At 32.5% G+C, this 24000-nt stretch overlaps 2 protein-coding genes across 4 annotated transcripts; one reads left to right on the top strand and one right to left on the bottom strand.

Annotated features, from left to right (window-relative positions):
* The first annotated feature begins 6098 nt into the window (after positions 1 to 6098).
* On the top strand, positions 6099 to 15804 carry LOC130818853 (probable choline kinase 2). Of its 3 annotated transcripts, none has more exons than XM_057685095.1 (9): positions 6099 to 6370; positions 10497 to 10887; positions 12459 to 12580; positions 12664 to 12856; positions 13261 to 13378; positions 14042 to 14089; positions 14392 to 14492; positions 15197 to 15351; positions 15494 to 15804. In XM_057685095.1, the coding sequence occupies exons 2-8, from the start codon at positions 10534 to 10536 to the stop codon at positions 15290 to 15292; spliced, it is 1032 nt and encodes a 343-aa protein (XP_057541078.1). In that variant the 5' UTR covers positions 6099 to 6370; positions 10497 to 10533; the 3' UTR covers positions 15293 to 15351; positions 15494 to 15804. The 3 variants fall into 3 exon arrangements, with proteins under 3 accessions (XP_057541078.1, XP_057541080.1, XP_057541079.1); XM_057685096.1 differs by lacking the exon at positions 6099 to 6370 and adding an exon at positions 6464 to 8485; XM_057685097.1 differs by lacking the exons at positions 15197 to 15351; positions 15494 to 15804 and adding an exon at positions 14835 to 15156 and having other exon boundaries at positions 6105 to 6370.
* Positions 15805 to 16390: 586 nt separating this feature from the next.
* On the bottom strand, positions 16391 to 20042 carry LOC130818855 (protein MAINTENANCE OF PSII UNDER HIGH LIGHT 1). Its single transcript, XM_057685098.1, has 3 exons — positions 19565 to 20042; positions 17484 to 17618; positions 16391 to 16975 (listed from the first exon to the last, which is right to left on the bottom strand). The coding sequence occupies exons 1-3, from the start codon at positions 19739 to 19741 to the stop codon at positions 16511 to 16513; spliced, it is 777 nt and encodes a 258-aa protein (XP_057541081.1). The 5' UTR covers positions 19742 to 20042; the 3' UTR covers positions 16391 to 16510.
* Positions 20043 to 24000: the final 3958 nt, after the last annotated feature.

Below are 24000 nucleotides of genomic sequence, written 5' to 3'. Positions count from 1 at the left end.
GCATCTTCAGCCTTGTAACAAAATATCACGGAGGAATGATCATCGCCTAATTAATCTTCGGTCGACATGCTAAGCATGATCGTGATTCCAATGTAAACACTTGGGTTTGAAGAAAGAACGAGAATGATAAACCATTTAAAACATACAAGCCACAAAAACAACAAAGCGGAAATAACTAATACAAAGGAGGACATGTGCCTCAAACTTAAGACATAACCAACTTAATTAAAAAGATACTACACGTAGGCAATAAGATTATTGTACTCTTTAAGATTCTCACTTATTTTCCCTATATGCAATGCAAAAGAAGCTCCTATACCTGTTATGTCAAACTATGATCCTCCTACTGCTCAACATAACGACAATAGCCAAATGTATCATAACAGGAACATCATAGAGAGTCATGAACAAACAACAACAAACACATACACGTCAGTAATCAATGAACTTATAAGAATTAGAATCATAAAACAAGGGCATAGACGACGACATAGCACAACAATAACGAATCTACTCATTTGTCTAAACACTTATATTTACTCATGATTTCTCTTTCAACTACTAATCCCTCGAAGTATATTCAAACGTAGTGGATCTTTTCTCTATTCATGGCATAGTGAAACGACCAAGAGCGTTATCGGTCACCCGGCGCCCATGGCAAAGTATGAGCTCATACCCCCTCCAGCTGACCCTCTCGGGTCGTACCTTCGGAAAAAACTAACACACTAGGGTACCAATCCAGTGAAGAGGCCACCATATTGGGGTTTTCTAGGCCCGCATGGTAACACCTCGGTCAAGGGGCGGTATCGGCCACCCGGCGCCCAATGACAAAAGTATGCTCATACCCCCCCCCTTACAGTGATCCCGTCAGATCTTACCTAGGGGACTACTAAATCAACTGGACATAAATCCAGTTGAGTCACGCCGACTAATCAAAATCAATGCTCAATAACTAGGGAATCACTTCAATACCACACACACCCATAGTGCGCTCTCTACTATCTAGGAATTTGTTCTCATAGTCTCCTAATGCTTTCATTCTACTTGCCTATACCACTATTATGACTGTTCGATAGCATAGTTTACTTTCCGACGCTCTATAATTCTAATACAATGCATATAATCACAACGGTGCGTGGAAAACAGTAAAGATACACAATAGTATTTAGTATATATTATTGTATTGAAAGAGTTAGAATCATAAGCTTTTTTGGCACTTTCTCGCATAAAGTAGTTCAAACTTGGTTTGTTTGACATGAAACTTGGCACACAACACTATTTGGTATATATATTGTGGTGAAATGGCTAGAATTGAAAACAATAGTCATATGCATGAAATTACGTGCTAAGTTGCATTTTTATGGTATTTTAACCATTTTTGGCACTAACATCTATTATCTCTTAGTGCTTTCGACAGGATAATGATATTGATTGTGGCTACTACACTCTCAAATTTATGGACAATCTCTTACAAGCTGTGAAGAATGTTGTAGTCGAAAATATTGATGCGGTATGTGTATATGTTGCGTTCTTAAATTATAATATTATAAATTTAATATTATGTAAAATATTAATGTAGTATTATATAAACTTTTTTAATTATTTCATATAATATTAACGTTTTATACGACACTCTAAGAAAAACACGCACTTTGAGAGAAGAGAAAATGTGCGAATTAAAGAATAAGGTGGTCGTGTATCTTTCTAATTTATGTGTTTGGTAGTGTAATTAGTTTAGATTTTAGATTTTTGTATATATATATATATATATATATATATATATATATATATATATATATATATATATATATATATATATATATATATATATATATATATATATATATATATATTTGTTTATTATAATGATCGAGTGTATATTAGTGATGAATTTATGGTGATTAGTTGGTGATTGCAATTGTGTATATTAGAAATGAATATGCGTTCAATTATTAATAAAACGAAAAAACCATAAAAAACACTATATATGCAGCGGTTCGAACCGCAACATATAATGCATTTTTGTGTTGCGGTTTTATTGTGATAATACACATTGCATTGAAACTATGAGATACTAGTGAGTACACTTTATATGAAGAGCTATCGATTATGAAATCCTTGCGCTCAGAATAACTGCTCAGAATGAGAGTGTTAGTAGGAGGCGGGGACCACTCCCTTATTTATTTAAGAATTGGATTTTGTGCCTTACTTAGAGTTAGAATGACTCCTTTAGAGGTGAATTTCATATTTTGTTGAGTGCTCAGTGGGTTTTGGCGTGCTGCTATCCCAGGGCGCTCATTAATAGTCGAAAGTGGAAGTTATTTCTATCTGATAACGTATTAGATTATGATTAGCTGGTGTGACTCAACTGGATTATGTCCGGTTGATTTAGTAGTCCCCTAGGTGAGGTTCGACGAGACCACCATAAGGGGGTTATGAGCATGCTTGGGTCACTGGGCGCCGGGTGGTTGATACCGCCCCTTGACCGAGGTGTTACCATGCGGGCATTGTAAACCCCAATATGGTGGCCTCTTCACTGGTTTAGTACCCCCAGTATGTTAGTTTTTCCCAAAGGTAAGACCTGAGAGGGTCAACTGGAGGGGGGCATGAGCTCATACTTTGCCATGGGCGCCGCATGGCCGATAACGCCCTTGGCCGTGTCACTATGCCAGGAAGTACATAAAAGATCCATTGATAGAAAGTTATTCAGTGATAGAAAGTTTATTTATTGATTGAAAGTTATTTAATGATAGAAGGTTCATTCTTTGTTACAAAGCTTACACATTGATAGAGCATTTACTCATTGATAGAACATCTACTTATTGATAGAATAGTTTATGCTAGTGAGAAGTGTGCCTAAGTTAAGTTACCTCAAAGGTATTACAGACTATGATCACACTTACCTTAAGATACACAAACTCTATAAGGTCATGTGTTAGGTATTCTGTTAATGCCTTGGTCGAGTTGATACTATACATGTTTTGCAAGAGTTTATGTTTGAAAAGAGGAGCGTGAAGACCTGCATTCTACCCAAGAACACATGGTTCGGGTTGGAAAGCACGTAATGAAATTAAGAAGTATAAGTGGCCGATAAACGGTTACTATCTGTGCTTGCGTCTTATGAAATCATCTTATGTTATTTTATAATATAATGTTATCTAGTAGTTGGCCTTATTATCTTTGATGCTAGTTACTGACGTGTACGTGTTTGTGTTTATTTTTTGATTGTTGATGACTTTCTATGATTGTCCTGCTATGACACATTGGCCTTTGGTCTAATGTCGAGCAGCAGGAGGATCATAGGCAGGCATAGCAGGTATTGAAGCTTCTTTTGCATTGCATTGCATTAAGGGAGAGTGATGAGGGTGAAGCATAACCTGTGTCATACTGCTATCTTTCGATTTTGTAGCTCTTGTTATCTTTTGTAAACTTTGGTTGTATGTGTTTTGTTATGAGGCCTGGTGTCCTCCCTTGTATATTTGTATTTCCGCTGCGTAGTTTATAACTCTGTATGGTTTTAAGGAGTTAAGTCTTTTTAAACGCAAACGTCGACATTGGAACCACGATCCATGCTTGTTGATTTAAGAAGCCGGCGACGAATCATTCCGCCGTGGTGTGAGATTTTAAAGGCAATGATGCCGTAGATTAGTTTAATGTTTTATTGTGCTGATTGCTCTACCACATGTGCAATTTTCAGAAGAGATGCTGCCGAAATTTCCACTCACCCTTTAAAGTTAATGTTTAACGTTTATCTAAATTCTTTTCCTTTTCTTTTATGTAACACTCGAATTTCCTCCCGTCCTTTACGGTATTGGTTTCGTTAAAGGGTTGGAAATTCATGGGTGTTACAGAACGACCCGAATCATGCTCAAAACCGAATTTGGTCCGACTAAAACCGACTTAACCTGAACGATCGAACTGCTATAAACTTGAACCAATTTTAACATAGAAGTACGATCAACTTATATTGAATCATCTTATTAGTTAATCTAATAAAGTGATAGATATTTTAATAAATTTAATTTTTATAAATACGTGGTTTCATATATCTAGAGTTAATAATCAAGGTCAATGTTTAATTAACTACTTTCGAATTAAATGAAAATTAATAGAACTTTATAATTTCAATTTCAGGTCAAACAAGTAAAAGTAACAAAGTAATAATGATTACTAATTAATTTGCATTTTAACTATTTTGCTTTAAGTAAAGGGAATCTTATCATCAATTAAAAAATGACGAACAAATTAATCTGATATTAACTCGATCGATAATAATTAGTAATTCGTAGCCGAATTCTACTTGAAAAATACCCGAACTCGATCTGTACTTGGTAAAATCGAACCAATTACGAGACCAATTGACGCTCGACTCGAACGTCAATCGACACCGCACCGATGCTAACTCGATAACTCGAATAACCGATCTTCAACTAAACTGTGAGTCTGTGACTAATTGACCCGACCCCAGTGTGATCCGTCATAACACGCAATTGAAAAATAATCGATTCGAAATAGAATCGAATCAAATAACACTCGTTCAAAACCGACCCGATTATTGGAACAATTTGTAAATATGAAAAGGATGGTTATAGCAATAATGACGATACAGGATGGATCCACGTAATAACAACATCCTTTGCTCCTTAAAACTCCTATACTCCGTACTCCGCACTCCGCTCACACTCACACTCACACTCACATGACATATGCAGCCGCTAATATATCCAATTATCTATTTCAACCTTTTCTGTCGAATCAAAAATGTCCCTACTCCCTACTCCTTTTGTCCCTACTCCCGTTGTGCATGTTTTTCTATAGTTATCTAGTTCATTTAGTCAATTTTTAAATAAATTATCTTAAAATTATAAATAATTATTCTATAATTTTTAAATAATTATTACTTAAAAATTGTATTTAAGTGAGTACTTTAAGGTTAAAAGTGACACCGTGTCATTTAAGAATTATAAATTTTTGTATAAGACAATCTTACCATGAAATTGAACTTATACTTAAATTAAATAATTTAAGTTATTAGCATATAAATTATTTGCTTTGAGGTGCTTTTCCCAAGAGATAATCTCTTCATAAGAATAGCTCTGTGAGTATTTGTGATATATGATAGGTATTATCTATAATGTTGAAAAAATGTTGAAAAGGGTGAAAAGTAATTAATGATTTATTCGAATGTGAATGCATTTAACATATTGTAAATAGAACTTGCTAATGAATATACAAGTTCATCTAGAAAGAAATCACAACTTGAGTAAAATTTTGGAAAAATTACCTAGAATAATCTAACTTATCTATGGTTTTCCGACAATAATCACACCTATTGATTAACTATGAATAATCCCAACTTTGAGGCGTATTTTCCTACTGTAAATCCGGTGACCGGATGACTAGCTATAGCAAGTTTTATTTTTTTCAAAAGATAAATTAAAATAAAATGTCGAAAAAAATGTTCAAAAAATGTTCAACAAAACAAAATGATTTTTTTATTATTTAGAATTTTTTGTGTAAAATTTTAAAATTTTTCTCTAATTTTAAATTAATTTTCAGTTTACTTTTTTGATGAATTACCTACTAACAGATTATCGGATTACTCAAGTTTACTCTAGTCAAATACCCCTTAAAGTTGAGATTATTCATAGTTAATCAATAGGTGAGATTATTGTAATAAAATCATGAATAGGTTAGATTATCCTAAGTAAATTTTCTTAAAATTTTCTATCTTGTAACTTTACTCATTTTAGTTTCTATTTCTTCTCTCTAACTTTGAGTAAGAAATCATAGTTGGTCTCCTATGAGACTTTTTTTCTTAAAGACGTCACTCAGTTTCAACATATTAAAACTCAATTAAACTTAAAATGATAATGGACTCATCATAACTTTTTCACAAGAATTTATGTTTAATATATAACACTTCTTTTTTAAATATCTACTTATTTTTTAATTTTGTAAAACATTTAATTCTATCTATACAATATAATTATTCTTATTATTATTTATAATTATTATATTGTTTATACGTGTTGTAAAGAGTGTATTTTCTCTGCCTTTAAATATGCATCACTTTTATGTTTTATTCTCTACTTTGCTAAATTTCACCTAAAATACAATAAGCGAGAAACATAGGAAGTATTTCTCATTACGTCTTTCTTCATTTCTCTTTATCTTTAATATTTTACTTCCCCTCTCTATTTCTCCCTCTCATTCGGGATTTCCTTCATCTTTCTTCCCCCCCTTCCCTCCATTTCTCTCTCCGCCAAATTTTAGTCAATTGCCTTGGCCATTTTTCGCTGTTCATCCATAATTTGCACAGATTTCGCGGCGTTTCATCTCATTCTTTTTTCTAGGTGTTTCATTTCAGGTCAGTTTCCAATTTCAATTATTCCTTGCATGCAATTGTAGGAGATTTAATTTTGATATTCGGGTTGATTTCGTGGCTTGATTTTTCTTGATGTTTATAAATCAATGATTTGATTATTACTAGGAAAATAACAGAGTTTAAGGGTTTAGTATATGATCCAAGTTTAATTGTTTAATGATTCGAGATTCTCTTGTTCTTGTACATTGATATCTAACATTATTGTCAGATCACATAATTAGCCTATTTATTTTTGATAAAACACAAAAATCATTTGAAATCCATTTATCTACGTATCCACGTGTGAGATTAGATGGCGTTGTAACCGAAGAGAGCGTTCTAGAATCTGCTATTGATAGAGAAGCACGTATATATGATGCACCAATTAGCCCCATTTTGATTATAGTACTCGACACATGTACTTGATTTTGGGTTGTATACTTGTATTAAACAAACCATTGTGTGCTTGTGGCCCCTTTCATGCGCCACTGCTCGTCCGTGGAAAATTGTCCTTCATAGCTTTTTTGGTCCCACTAAAATTGTTACATTTTAATGTATGATTTGAAATGTGGGCATGGTATTAAATTATTGAGATAGAGAGTGTATGATCATTTAAAAAATGTAGCTTATTTGTTAGGGAAGATGAAATAGGAAAATGTAACAATATTGATAGAAAAGAGATACTATGTTCCTAGAACTTCTCGTTGTCCCAATCAATTTGGAACATAACAAATACTTTGTAGAAGTAATTACATCCTCTCCTAACCTAAGATTTTAATTTCTTTTATTTTGATTCATAGACAAATTTATTTCATTTGTTTTCTGCTGCTTTATTATTTCAATTAACAACTTATCAAAATCAATGTACCCAAATATATATAATGTATAACAAATAGAGGCTACTAATTTATATTTTCAATGCGTGAGCCTTTTAGATATGGGGAAACTTGAAAGGAAATTGGATTTTGGTGGGTTATTGGCTTAACCTCAGTAAACCTTTCTGAGCATATTCAACATGTTCGATCGTTTAAATATATAAAATTGTTAGAAAAATATAATAATTTTTAAAATTGAACAAGGCCTTCAAAGAATTTTTGAAATTTTGCTCCACCCCTAACCTGAAATGCCGTTTGGTAGTTATAGTAGTAATGAATTTTCCATTGGCCAAGCCGAGGGTGTCATTGGCCACAACTTCGTACGGCTTTCCGTCTTTTATCATTCTCTAGACATTGCAGTTTTGAGCGGAATAATACTGGGTATGATGATAAGATGAGGAATATTAATGAAATGAATAATACTTGTGAATTTGTGATGGACTAATAAATTTAGAAGTACATCCTAAATTGTGGCTGAATTTGAACGGAATAATACTCAAGCCGAGGGACTCTTTGACCGCACTCTTCTCTATAGGTATGAGCTGTCGTTGTTCTTCTCGGGATACACTGGATATGATGATGATGACGACGACTCTATTTTTCAGAATTTGAAATTTACCATTTTGGTTCATTTTGGTGTATTTGCTAGTTTCTTAGGATAACTTACATTCCTATTTTGCGTTTTATTTTTCACTAACCCTTTAAATTTTTATAAAGTATGCATTTGTATTTGGGGCAAACTCATGAGATAAAAGACTATCCGTCGCCATCTAATAATTTCATATGCTCTATTAAGATCGAAATATTTTCTTCATATCTAGGTCAATTATGATTTATGTGTGAAATTGATATATTGTACTTAAATCATACTTCTAATAAACTTACTTGCAACAAGGAATTGAAAGTGACCCATTTTGTAATCAACCGGTATTGTCCTTGATCCGATATTGACAGAACTTAAATGATAAGTTTTCAGCCACAATTTAGGATAGTGATGGTTTAGAACACGGACTATTCTATGCCCTATGTGATATTCAAAGAATCAATTGCACTTTACAAAAGATGCTTTTGGGAATAGCATAACTGTACCTGTCAGTTTCTTTGCCCTTAATTACCCTTCCATTTGTGTCAATTTTACAAATTTAGCCCATGCCTATTACTCCTTATGTCCACATGCCCACATGAGAATGGCACCATCTCTATAATTGTTTGAACCATTTATCTTGCAAAATTTTCAGTTTGGGTAATATTCTCACCATTTTTTATAATTTTATTTACATATTATATTTCTCTTTTAATTCTATTCTCATAATTAAATGTCCTCACAATTTTTGTAATATTTGTGCTAAGTGCGATGTTCAGAATTTGTGAATATTTTTTAACGTGAGGTTCACTACACTTGGGTTATGAAAGTAATACTCTATCAGTTAGCAACATGGTATTGTTTTTTGTTAATTGTGTAATTATTTTCTACTCCCTCTATTCCTATATAATGGGTTATATTCGACTTCATATGGGGAAAATTTTGAACTTTAAACATTTTCTTTTTACACTATTTTATAGCTGTACATTTTTATATTATACTATTTTGGGAGTACCATAAATTAAAATGATATCATCTTATTTTCACAATTCAAAACCTTCGTGTAAATTAATTGAATATTGGTCATATGTGGTTTTTTTTTGTTCAGAAAGGTTAAATTTGTCTGTAAAAAAGGTGATGATTGGCCTATTAATTAGCTGCTCTCAACGCAAAACAATCTTCCTGTTGCCAAGTCCTGGTTGACCATCTCCATGATTGATATGGTAGTATATATATTTTGGTGTAGTTTGGCTTGCAATGAATGGTAGAAGAATTCTAAATATTAACCCAGTTAACACCTTCAAAAAGAGCTTTATTCAAGCTCTTTGAGCAACTCCATGGATTTGAAAATTTGTTGGTTAAGAATTTTGAGTCATAAGTCTTTTTGTAAAACTCGAAACACTGCTTTTTAAAGTCTCTTATCTTAACTCAATGAGTTCTTCAATCTATTGATGGAAATATCTTTTTTATTCTCAAATGTTTGGATAAAGAACCTTGCAAAATACTCCAAGCTCTAAAGTTTTGATAAACAATCAGCAGTTGGTCTTTCACACTCAACAAGCAACAAAAAGACTGAAAACGAAGCTTCATGCTTCTTTTAAAATTCAACTCTTAGAAATATTGTGCACATTAGGTCCTATTGATACTAAAAAACTAATTCTATAATACTCTCATTAATTCAAAATAGGGTTTTTAGACTCCTTACTTTAAAACTAAAGAACTTTTCCTAGTATAGAATTCAACAGCCTACGAACGCCTAATTATAATGAGACTAGCATGGAGTTTTTTTTTCCTAATGCAGAGAGAATAATGTAGTTTTACTATAACTCAGTTTTATATAAGATAGAAGGATATGTTCTTGAATTTCCTAATCAAACTATGGCCTTGAAGCTCTTAAACCCGTCAACCTTGTCTTATGATTCCTGTATCTTGAAGTTCAAGTAATTGTTCATGCACATATGCAGTATGGTGCAAAAATAGTTGCGTGATTTCATGCTCTCCAGTCTCCATCCATTATTAAAATTGAGATGATATTTGTTTATGAGGACATGTCTCAACTCTATTTGAATACCGGAGATATATGACAATTAGTTCCAAAAGTGAATGAGCTCTATGTTTTTTTCTTACGATTAGATCATTTTTCACATCTCTCAAAAATCTGAGATAAAATAAGACTTTCTCTTGTTATTAGCCCTCCTTAGATCAAACATGGCCTATTCAAATCCTACCTACTTATTCACATTCTTACCCTCAATTTCCATGGCATTGATCATTGATGGATATTCAGAGTAACTGAGTAAGCATTAGAAATGAAAATAGACAAATTTAGTCAGCCAATCTTTCAGGTTAATTTATGTTGCACATGTTCAGGTTTTATTGGGATTTGAAAATTTGTTATATTCGGAAGTCAGAAATTAACAATTCCTTGCACCAAAAAATTAGAATTCTTGCCATTTGTTAAAATTACAACTACAGTATCAAATCATTTATTCCAAGAATACGGCGTTGTTATATATGTTTTTTTTAAATTGTAGCCACATTTTCATGTGCCTTGCATTTTCCAGCTTCTTATGTTGCCTGTATTTAAGTCTAACAGAGTATAATATCATGTGAAGTTTCTAGAATCAGCATGTATTTTGAATGCAAATTAAAGTTTTATTATACTTTATAGTGTAAAGTCACAGAAAAGGTCGTCAAATTTTCAAGTCATGGGTGCTGTTAATAATTCCAAAACAAATAAGGAGAATCCATTGCCAACAGAGGCAAAGAAGATTCTTCAATCAATAGCGTCAGAATGGAGTGATGTAGCTGACCCGAATGCGTTACAAGTGATTAGACTGAAGGGTGCGATGACCAATGAAGTTTATCAAATCAAATGGCCAACCAAGGCTGGAGAAATGTCTCGGAAGGTCTTAGTAAGAATATATGGCGAGGGCGTGGATGTCTTCTTCAATAGGGAGGATGAGATTCAGACTTTTGAATGTATGTCAAAGCATGGCCAGGGGCCTCGTTTATTAGGGCGATTTCCAAATGGGCGAATTGAGGAGTTTATTCGAGCAAGGGTGAGTTTTCTGATTATATATATATATATATATATATATATATACATATATATATATATATATACATATATATATATATATATATATATGTATATATATATATATATATGTATATATATATATATATATACATATGTATATATATATATACATATGTATATATATATATACATATGTATATATATATATATATATATATGTATATATATATATATATATATATATATTGTTTTTGAATGGTCTTTTCGCAAAGAAATATTTCTGGCTTATCTCCAAGGGTTTGTTTCTGCTTAAACTTTACCATTGAAAGCTTGCTGCACATTTTACCGTAAATTATATCTTGTTTTTGAATTCCCCTATTTATGTATAAATAAAAACATTGTAATGCTCACCATTTGGTAACTACAAGGAGATTCATAGTGGGTTAAGTTTAGTCATTACACTTTCACATGTATGGCACATTTCTATTTTGTTTCCTTTACATTTCTTATAATTATAAAGGTGGTGGGTGGGAAGAGAAGGGGTAGGGTTGGCTTTCTAGAATGTGTTGCATAAATGAACAAAAATGTGAAATTGATGTGTGAGATCCTTGTGCATGATGGATTTTAGTAATGGTTTGCATTTTGGGTTTTTCCAGTGCCAAGTGAGATCTAGGAGATGCTAGCAATTTTCTCTCTGTAAGGAGTTTATGCTGCTTTGATATGGATTAATCTTTATAGTCTAATGACTAAATATAGAGCTCGCTGCATTTATCAAATAAATCTATCTGATAGCAGCCACTGGTACTTGCTTGTTTTACTAAAATAACAAGATGTGAGCCTTGGTGTGTATTGGTTACAATTTATTGCCTTATTTTTGGAGCAGAGGAAGTATTCTTAGTCATTATTTACTATTTACGTTGCCGACTAGTTTGTTATCTTTGGTTGACAATGGATGATGGATGATGGATGATGTTTTGGCTATTACAGTTTAGCTCTTACCTAAACATGTGTTTCATTTGGTAGCGAACATGATGATCTTTTATCTCCATGATGGTGGAGGGCATTAAAAATTAGGTGTAATGAAAGAAAACCCCAAAAAATTGTAGTTATGAGCTTGTATTAACTAACACAATTCAGCTGGGTTTACATTTCCCTTTGGCCTCTTTGGCATCTAAATAACTAAGAAACCCACTACGGTACTTGGTATGCTTAATAATTGAAGTCTTGCATTATGTTAATGAGTTGCAATTGAATTTGATTACTTAAGTTCACTATAACGTTGATGGTTTTTCTTCTAGTATGTTTATCTGGTTATTAAATCTTAGCCTTAATTTACGGGTGTAGCAGCATTCCATTTTAGGTCTAGGTTTGGACTTGAATTGTCTTGTATTGCATTTGCAATGTTTTTGGGAGAGAGCCTTGAATTCTTGGTTATCTATATATGTGATCATGTTTGGGTATGTGACCTTATGAGAAAATGAAGCTTAGTTGTGTTTACTACTAATTGATATTAATAGAAATTTATCTAGTCTATCATGTATTTTTTTCCACTATTTGATTTTTCTTATTTCCCTTAATTTTGATTTCCAGACACTATCTGCTTCTGATTTGCGTGATCAAGATATATCTGCCCTAATTGCTGCCAAACTAAGGGAGTTTCATTATCTGGACATGCCTGGACCAAAAACTGTTAAACTTTGGGATCGATTACGGTACTCTGTCATTATTATTTAAGGGTTTTTTTAATGGATGATGTTATGCTTTAGTTTTAATTGTTATTCTTTATCACTTTCAGCGATTGGCTGAATACAGCCAAAAGACTTTGTCCTCCTGAAGAAGCCGAGTCATTTTGTTTAACGTCTTTAGGAGAAGAAATTTCTGAATTGGAAAGACAGCTTTCAAGCAATCAATTTGTAGGATTTTGCCATAATGATTTGCAATATGGTAACATAATGATAGATGAACAAAAAATGTTCATTACTATAATTGTAAGTTTTTCTCGTTCTTAGGAGTTTTTTTCACTTCTTGCGGATTCTTAATCTAATTATTTTCCGGCCTACTAAAACCTAAAAATTAATGGTGATTTCTCATTTTGATGCTTAATTAAGGATCTTTGATTGTTTATTTGGACATGTCTAGACTTTAAATTTAGTTGTGTCCGGAGTTCAATACTTCAAAATTTCCTTTACGGACCAATGTCCATACTTATCTCTTATTTACATTAAATTTTGATGACCAGTCTCATTGTAATAACCAAACATGCCGTTATGAAACTGGCTTTCTTGATTTTGTAGTGATGTGGTCTTGTTTCACACTTTCCATTTTCTTTTACACCCCTTATCTCTTATTTTGTTGAATCCTCTAATTCTCATTGTGCTACACTCTGTTGTAGGACTATGAATATTCTTGTTACAATCATGTTGCTTTTGATATAGCCAATCATTTCTGTGAGATGGCTGCTGATTACCATTCAGAAACGCCTCATCTTATGGATTATAATAAATACCCTGGTGAGCTCTTGTACTGATGGAACTCTCTTATCTTGACATGTTAAATATCTAATATCCATTGAGTATATTTTTTCGATAATGTTTCTGGATCGTGAAATCGTACAATCGTAGATTAGAATAACTCAATCAAAACTTGAATTCACAAATACAAACTTTAAAAATGAGTAATTAATATTAGGTACTAAATATTTTAGCATAATGAAGTTTATTTGTAGAATCGTACGATTCTATGTTTCGATCTTACTTATTCGATTCTACCTCTCTAAATGATTCAAAGTAGAATCTCGGTTTTAATGACTTTGGTCTCAATATTATATTCACATTTAACTACGACTTAGTTCTTTCCCCATCACGTCTGCCATCATTACATTCATTTGACCCTCAATTCATCAAGGAATTTTACTTTTTTGTTCTTTAGGGAAAGTCTGAATTACATTACTGTGTTTCGGGAAATTTTTTCTTTAATCTCATCTCGTGAATCCGTTTATAACTCATCGACCATTTTCTTGTCCTCCTCCCCCAATCCATTCTTTTCCACTGTAGAGTTTTACTAAAAATATCAATTAACCATTCATAAATCTCAATCATACAAAAATGTGAGCCTAAGTTTGAGATGGAGAAGTAAATATATCAACCTTTGGACTAACATTATAATGAATGCAGGTCTGGAGGAACGCCAGAGGTTTTTGCGCATATATCTAAGTTCATCAGGTACATATTCCTAGTATGCTAATATAGACCAGACTTTTGGGATTTTTTCCATTCTTTGTAATTTACTATAGATATGTGTTCATCTTAAGTCTCATTATGGTTCCATTTCAACCTTTTTGTTCTCCGATCTTTTTCTGGGATGGTGATGAATATACTAACATATGAGAGATTAAAATGACCTAATATGATTTAGCTGCAGAGAATTTAGAACCTACGTGTCTTTGTTGATCAACTAATATTGTTGCAATATAACATTTTAATTGAAGCATCATAGGATTATGGGGTGCATGGTGGTTATGCAGGAGAGGAGCCCAGTGATCATGAAGTGGAACAGCTACTTGAAGACGTTGAGAAGTTTACACTTGCAAGCCATTTGTTCTGGGGATTATGGGGCATAATATCGGTACTTTTTTATCCTTCTCTTTGCTCATTTGTCATTAGCTTATAATGATTAGTCCCTTGTATAGGAGCTACATAACATTGTTGTGACTGCATTTGCCCTTCATGTGTTTGTCACGTTATGAATATTTATATTCCATTTTGTGTAAGTGTTTGTTTACGCTGTTACACACTTCCAACACATGTTTCCTTTCTAAATACTTAAGAGAGGTATGATATATATTCTCAAACAAGAGAGGATTAGAAAAATAGTCATCACACATAAGCATTTTAGAATATACATGTTTATGTGGACATACCTCTTAACTTATTCTGAGGGGTGTTATTCTTACTGAATTTTTTGAAGGGGCGGCCTCCGTACTCTCAAGGGTGCAAAAGGATTGCATGATATTGGTTTCCTTATAAGCTGTGGAATCATTTTGTTCTGATGCCATGACCATCTTTTTCCGAAGAAGATTGTCCCCCTTTGCACAATATAATTCTAAAATTGTGGTTTTCCAAAGCAACCACGACCAAAACTTGTGTAATGTGATTTTGGTTGCTTCATATAGGTTGTCCTTTCAGATAGTAATTTAGAACTTTTCTTTGTCATAGTGGTTGTTCAATAAATTGTGCGATCTGCGTCTTTTGTACTTAAGCTGGACAGATTATTATTATCTCTAGTCTATAATACTCATTTAACGTGTCTAGTTTTGTTTGATTATTCAGAAACATGTGAATGATATCGAGTTTGACTACTTAGAGTATGGACGGCAAAGGTTCCAGCAGTATTGGCGAACAAAACCTAAGCTGTTGGATTCGTAACCTGCTGCTTCAGCTACTTCTGCTAAGTTGGCAATTGTATTGCTCAATTCAATATCAAGGTACTCTCTTAACTTCACTAGAAAGCTATTGTCACAAAGAAAGGTTTTTACTCTAATACCTTAGTTTTATAGTTTAGATAAGAGGATTCGAGACATTACAAGTTTGTTGGAGTATTTGTTTTATGTTTTTTAGTTGTTACAGGCAAATGAGAGTTACATGGGGCTTACTGGTATAAAGATGAAAATGTAGCAAAAGTGCATAGTGTACAAGGAAGCTGCGGATTGAAGCTCAAATACTAACTTGTGAGATGTTGGTTCATAGCCTTTCCTGGATGAACGTTAAATTTTAATTATGATACTAAATGGACTTTCCGTCCAAAAAAATTTATGGCACATCCCTGTGTATTTAATATATGTATATTATTTTGGTAATGTGATACACCGAACTATTTTACGTTTTGGAATGAATACTTTTTTTTTATAAAGCATATCTCTCTCTCTTTTGATTCCAGTTGAAGGACTCTTAACAAATATCACATTAGAAAGCATATCTGTCTCTGATTGGAAGAATACCAGACATTCCTTCTCACTAATACTTTAAAGTCACGCTTACTTACTTAGTCCTTCGAGATTGTTTCATCAATGAACTTCTTATACACTCCTTCTATTTCTATTTAAGGTTGTCTTTTTTAACAATGGTTTATTGGTTTTACTCTCTTTCACGAACATACTCATTTGTTACATGGACTTTTTAGTTGTAAATTAAAAGGCGCAATTTTATAAGCGCAGATTCTGACTTCTAATCTAAGCATGTTTTTAAGCTTAGTAGAAAAGGACAGGAGTAACAAACACAAGCAAAACAAAAGATGGACTATCATGTATCATCACTCATCAGTGTTGTTGAGCATGTATACTACTTGTATGCCTATCGAGTTCATCCTGGTTGGATTCAGATGTTCCTATTCTATATTGATGCTCTGATTTTAGCTTTACTAACTCGATGCAGCATCGTAAATTCAAAAGCTACGACACTACTACCAAGCACATCACAACTTTAGGAAGTGGTTTTGAAATTTTACAGTGGATAATGCATCGGCTATATTCAAGACATCTCTCATTTGTAAAAATATACCAACTGTGCAAACGGTTGCTTTACATGACCAAAAAGAACTGCAGAGACTTGTAAAATTTAAGCGATTAAGAAAATGTTTGATTATATCTAAGAGGAACTGTCTGCATTAGAAGCAGAAGGCTCTAGCACAGCTACAGATTCAACTGGTACTTGCTGAACATCAGGGGTTGAATCTTGAGTCTCTGTACTTGTAATTGAGGAACTTTCAATTTGGGAAGTGGTCGAGGAACTTTCACTTTCGCCAGTGGCTACTGAAGAAATTTCAGATTCGCTAGTGGCTTCTGAAGAAGTTTCAGTTTGGGTAGGTGCAGGAGCTTCTATGATTTCAGTGGGTGTAAACTTGTTTATATAGTATGCGAGTGAAGGTCCGGAATACACGGTTGTTGGCGTTTGTGGAGGTGCATTTTTACCTACCTGAAGCAAGATTGACGAAACACCTGCAACAAATATTATACCAGCAAATACTGCAACACCTAATGTGTTATCTGCACCATCAGAAGATGAACCTGCAGTTCCCGAGCTGATCGCGCTTTCCGCCACATACACTGTTGGCTGCATAAGTTCAGGAATGTTAGGTGGGATACTATAAAATTTTTAGGCAATGAATTGTCAAAATGTTCCTGGAAACAGATTTTCAAGTCCAAAAGATTGCTATTTAAAGCCACAAAAAAAAAAAAAAGAAAGAAAGAAAAAAAACTCGTGCCATTGTCTATTTCGACAGAAACTAGAGCAGCATATGTATTTTTCCTAAGACCCAGAACTCTCTAGTGCTCAGAACAGATAATCTCTGTTATACCCACAATTTATCAGTCAATATTCTCTATCACCTTGTTCTTTATGTTAAAGAAAAAATTTAGTGAACTGGAATATTGTTTGATTCGTTTCAATACATATCAACTATATTAAAGGTCAAAATAATGCGTTAGATAGCATGCATATTGAAACCAGAGGAAGTACAAACAACTTTCTGAATCAAAATGGAAAACTTATTACCAAATCCATATTAGTTTAAGTAATGATAATTTAAATTTGGGTTATTTCCAATGTCAGGATCACTAACCTCTACGGAATATATATTTGTCTGACCAGCAGTGTCTTTCTCTATATAACCCGTCCAGCCTTTTTTCCGAGGTGGAAATGTTCCCACAACCTGGGTTTTTTCTTCCGCTAACCATTCCACACTCAGCTTTCCTACCTGTTCACAGATAAGCCATGAAATAAATCATTTTAATACTGAAAGTCTACTTGCAAATTGCAATGAGTTCAGCTCCAGCACAAAAATCAAGAAATTAGACAGCAAAATGTCAAAGTTGTACATGAGACATGTTAGCTGGTATTTTATTCATGTTTTAACCGCCGTTATTTGGCTCGTTTAGGTTGAGATTTTGTGTTGTATGTTTGCTTTATTGGGATTTTACGCTTGGTTTGGTGTTTTGGTGTTTTTGCTATTTTTGGTAAAGTATGTCAAATCCAAACACGAACTGAGCACATTTGGCGCATACGCTACTCACTGCTCAAGGAAGCGAAGCCCTGATGAGCCGAGTCAGGAAAGCAAGCCAAGAAGTTGTCAAAGCAAGCCATTCTAAGCCCATTCGACCAGAATGAGGTCGAGCCAAGCTGGGTTGGCCACACAGAGGGCTTTGTTTGGAGACAAAATGCTGAGCAAACACGATTGGAGGTCACTTGACCAGGACGAGCTAAGTGGCTCTGATTAAGCGAGTAGCAGCTCTACTTCTAGTAATTTCTATTCCAGGCGCACAGCCGCACAGGACATCCGCTCAACTAGGTCGAGTGAGGTTGCTTGGGTTGAGCACTGCCTGATTTCTAAAGTTTCTGACCTGGGACTTGATGATGGCTTGACCCAGTCGAGCGGGCTCGATCGATCGAGTGGTTTGGGCGGGTCAAAGATATTATTGATTTCGTAAGTTGAGGCATGAGACCATATCACCTATTTCTTTATACTTACCCTACTCTGCAACTGCCACCCCCTAGAGACTACTCCTTTCACATATTCCATCCACTAAGGGTGGTCTAGCAATCATGAAGCACCACCCCTACTTGCCATCTCTTGAAGAGCATAAAAGAAGAGAAGATCATCAGAAAAGGATCTTTGAGACAACAAATTCATGTCATATTAAGCTTTCTTTATTTTTCTTACTTAGTTTAGAAGCTTTCATTACATAGTATTTTTATTGTTCATCTTGCACTTCCAACTTTGTATTGCATTTTCATTCTTTGACATGCAAATTTGTAATCTAAGTTAGTGCAAAGTTTATTCCAAGAGTGTTTTGGGTATTAATATATTGAAAATAGGTTCAAGCAATTCAACAAACACATGGTGTATGTATGATTGTTATTGAAGCTCGTCAATGGAAGTTATTTGAAGTGATCATCATCCATTTATTGTTCTTCCTGGGATTAAATCCAAGAGTGTAATCTATACTCCCTCTTATTTATTGCTTTTATTTTATTATTATTGCCAAGTAATTTCATTTTAAATCCATGGTGTTGTGGTTGGAATAGGTAGGTTTTGTGGTTAGAATAGTTAAATGTGCATTCATGTCTTAAAATGTATTTGGCTTAATGAGAACACGTAGTTAGGCATGTTTTAGAAAGCTTTTGTTACTTGAGAGAGAACACCAGTATCTAAGATGCATTTTTCCCATAACTTATATTCATGTTGGGTTGAAGAATAGCAACAACTATTTTAGCAAGAAGAGCTAGGCTTTGTCTTCTTGTCCATCTAGTTTGTCTAAACATTACTTTTAGGTCTATACACTTAGTTTGATGGCCTTCTTACTTGTTTTCATGTTTAGTAGTTGTTTAAGTTTTTAGATTCAGAAATCATCTATATATAAGTTTTTGAACCAATTAGCCAATTGAGAAATCATTAACATATTCCCACTTTTTGTGGATTCAACCGTACTACTACACTATGCCCTACACTTTCGGTACTACTACTGAAGGAAGTAAATCACAACCAAAAAGTTGTGGAGCCAATCTCTTAGGGGATAAAGGATCAAACAAGTAATTCATCCAAAATTCACAATAACTTAGAAAATCCAAGCATAAAAAGGAAAATAAGAAAAACCCATAAAAGCAAAATCAACAAAAAAAAAAAAAAGATGAAAAGAGAGAAACCTCTTTATCAGGGGCACATTCTTCAACATTGCAATCATCAGCTTCATCAGAAGAAGCTCGAATTTTGAATTTGGAAGTATAAATTCTCCCAAATTTCCTGCTAAATTGATGGGTGTTCAATGAAAATGAGTTACTCTTACCAGCCACAGAGATTACTGACCATGAAATGCAGGCCATTGCTTGCTCCTCCCTTGCTGGAAGCAGCTACTACTGATTACAGAAGAGAGAAAAAGGTTTTTAATGACCACAAAATTTTAACTTCGAATCAAAATATTGATGAGAAATAATGTAATGGGGAGTTTAAGGGTGGGTAGTGGCTACCTTTTTGTTGTTGCCGGATTTGGAGTGAATTCTATGTGTGATGATGAACAAGCCACCTAATCGTACGTGCCTACTTGCTCCACCGTTAATCTGAACTTCCTTTGTGAAATATTTTTTTTTAACATTTAGACTATATAAATTAAGATTTGTATATACTATATCCTTACTATAATAGTGAGATTAAAATAAATATATTATAAGTCTAATTAAATGCGTTAAAAGATTTGATGAATCATTATTTTGATGCATAAGTTTTCATAAGTTTTGTTTGGCGAAACTTTACTTTGATTCATAAGCTTTGTTTGGTAAAACATTACTTTGATTCATAAGCTTTATTTGGTAAAACATTACTTTAACTCATAAGCTTTGTTCGGTAAAACACTTTTATTTCTAAAAAAGGTGTTGTTTGATGTATTGCTTTATAAATAGAGATTGCATGCCAAAGGACATTCCATTCAATTTTCCATATCATTTATTATTTCTCTCTTAAAAATATCCTCATTTATGTTTTTCCTTTCATGAGATAAGATTGAGAGGGTAATTAATTCTCAATATCATTAAACATAATCAACTACAACACTTATATTTAATTACTATTGCAATTTCCTTGTGCTAGTATTTTGTTGTGTAGATTGTATTTTATTGTGAATTTCATTTATCATCTCAAACACCTTTGTTGGAGAAATATCATAATAGAAAAGTACATGAACGCCTTCTACTTATATCAAGTTTCCGAGCCACTTTTTTTATTGTCGCAACCTTATCTTCATAGTGTATTTGGTGATCTACAAAGCAAGAAGTTCTATTGCCATCGACATAAGGGAAATACAAATCGATTTATTTTATTTGTATTTGCATTATTTGTATTTGCATTATATTTTCAATATTTTTTTTCCCAAAAAATTGCCAATAACAAAATTTTAAAGCTAATACAACTATTTTAATTATATTGTGTAGGATCGGTATTTAGTTTTTAATTTTCAGATTTCATCTTAAAATTTTTGAGATTTTTAGTTGTAATTATATTTTAAAAATTACCGATAACTTAGCGAGTATGCCTACCTAAAGAAACTTAGATCTTCCTTCCACTTAATCAAGCAAAACTACAAATATCGAGATTCTCATTAGTTTTAAATAAAATCTTTTTTCAAAACAATTGAAAACTATAGCAGTTTTTTTGTTGTTGTATGAAATCAATTCACTACAACAGTCAACAAGAAAGACGACTAATAATTTCAGTGGATATACTCAAAAACTGTTGATGTATTTTAGAAAATTATTTATATGTGGTTGATTTGGGAATTTAGGATATTATTAGGGTATTATTTTTGCGAAATATTATTATACGGTTGCGTACTAAGTTGTTTTTGCTAAAAATTTAAGTTTTTGGGTGAGGAAATTATGAAAAACTCAAATCATTATTTTTTTTATCTTGCTATATATTTAAATTTATTGATTTTTTTTAGGAAAAATATAAATAATCCAACTTTTCATCTATTCACTGTAATAATATCAACTTTGAATTATTTTTTAATAATCTAACCTTTCTCTTTAATTTGCTGTTAGCATACTAATATGATATGCCGATAGCAAACTAAAGGCAAATGTTGGATTATTTAAAAATAATCGAAAGGTGGGATTATTTACAATGGATGGGCGAAAGGTTAGATTATTAATATCAATTTTTTTTTTATTAATTGTTAGCTGAAAAGAAGACAAAAATAAGTTAATGAATAAAAAGTATGGATGATATGAAAAGAAATATTAACTTTGTAGATTGGATTAGCAAAAATCAAAGCTCGTGTCAACAAATAGAAAAACAAAAAAGCAAAATCACTAGACAACTAAAAGAAGTTCATCATCATCATTTTTCATAATACCTAGTATATTTATTTCACTTCTAGAAGCCACGATAAGGATTTATAGAGGATTAGAAGATGACATATTATACCTTTATTAAGGATGAGGAGATCAATGAGACCTTCGACTTGATTAAGACTCGTAAATAGAAATAAAGGCAAGACAAATAGCATGGCAATGTAAGACAAGTATAAAGACTAATAACAGAACAAAGAAACATAAATAACAATCATAAAGACACAAATAATAATCTCAGTACTGATAGTCTAGGGTTATCTTATAATTTACTAGTTTCACATTGACTTTTTCACTAACTTTCGCTACAAGCACAAATCTTTAGCAAATAGCATGCACCAAGGAACACTTCTACGAATACACTTGGACAACACCAAGTATGATAGAAAATAATAAAGGGTTATAGGTCGATCCCAAATGCAAAGCCACTTCTATAAAAAGGATCCCAAATATAAAGCCACTTCTATAAAAAGGCTCAGTTACCCCATATATGTCTAAATGCTAGTTATAGTTGATATTGTAGCATGTTAAAGTTGACACTTTAATTCATTGTAGTTAGCATTTTAATTATATCAAGTTGGTATTTTAGCATTTTAATTATTATTGATGCCTACTACTTGACCACATAAGAGATTGTGTCAGATTTTTTCTGAAGTTGTACCAAAGATTACCATCGCTCTAAGATAATGTAGTAACCCCTCATCATACTATCACACAAAAATAATATTGCAAGTTGCCCTTGTTCATTTAGCTTTTCACGGTAGAAAAGTTCACAATCATTCCTTGCCTTCTTTGTTAATTGTTCAATCACTGTCTGTGCATCTCCTCCCTCCATAGCCGTCATCCTTAGTTAGTATAAAATTGGCATCGTAATGTTTTGATGTAGGCTTTTAAATAGTCAAAATGCTTAGATACTAAATTTGGTCTTTTGATTAGGTTCAATCGATATTTTAATAGGCTAAAATTGTCATTTTAAATAGTTAAAATTGGTGTGATGCAATTACTTGTTTATGCCTAACAAAATCATCTCCTACTATATTTTGCGACCAATATCTATAATTTTTTGTATGTCTAATGTTTTCTTATTCAAAAGATTTTTAGTGTGTCAATCATCTCCACCATATGCAAATACTGTCATTAAATCCTTGTTACTCATGTGTTTGTACGGTTAAATGTTATTTAATATAGTATAGGTTGCTCACATATCTAGCTTAATTCTTACCCTTGTTTTACAATCAAATTTGGTTGTTGGAACAACTTTGTTCTTCTTCGATGTTGTAGGATATTGTTATATTGTCTCTTATGAGCTGAATGATGAGTTTTCCCTTCACATGAATAAACGAGGTACTTTTCAAATAATTCTATTTTCCCTCAATCTTTCAATCTACTTTTTTATACTAAAATCAATTAATGTTGTATGTAATAAATATAATTGTTCAAGGCCTTGAAGATTTCGAGCTATAACTCCTTCAATTGACCCAAACTGTCAAATTTTGATAAATTCAGTTAAGCATCTTTCAGAACCTTTCAAGCACTACCAACATTATTATTGTTTATCACATGGTCATCTTAATCTCACATAAATAAGTTATCAAGTATGTTATAAATAGCACTTATAATAGAAATATTCATCAGTATGCTTTTGAATTAAATATAAGTATTTTAATTAGCATGCTAAAGTTGGACTTTGAAGTGGCTTAAGTTGGCATATTGACATATTGTAGTTGATATGTCAGCATGTTTGACTTAGCATTATATATTTTAGAGTTTGTGTTTTAACATGTTGAAGTTGGTAATTTAACTAATTTGACTTCTTTTATATATATATATATATATATATATATATATATATATATATATATATATATATATATATATATATATATATTCTACTACTAACTTTGTACAGTGCACGAGTTTCTATATATATACATATAGGTTTTGGATCACGTGAAAAACAATTAAACTGGTGAAAACTGAAAATAGGTGTACATAAAGCTTAAATATTGTACATATTCCGATGGCAATTCTATAAATAATTGGATATTTTCTAAAATATTTAAATAGATGCTTAAAAAGTGTACATATTGGGATTATATTTTTGTAAATAATTTGAACTTTTTCTTCACAAATATATATACACTCTATAAGATAGTAAGTACACCTGATGCCATAATATGTATGTGTCAGTCTAGTTTTCAGTTTTTACCACTTTAATTATTTTCATTTCATCCTCCCCT

The sequence above is a fragment of the Amaranthus tricolor genome, chromosome 7 (assembly GCF_026212465.1).
Source record: "Amaranthus tricolor cultivar Red isolate AtriRed21 chromosome 7, ASM2621246v1, whole genome shotgun sequence".
In the NCBI taxonomy this organism is placed as follows: Eukaryota; Viridiplantae; Streptophyta; class Magnoliopsida; order Caryophyllales; family Amaranthaceae; genus Amaranthus; species Amaranthus tricolor.
Note: the sequence above shows the minus strand (reverse complement) of the source record. Positions and strands in the feature narration are given on the sequence as shown.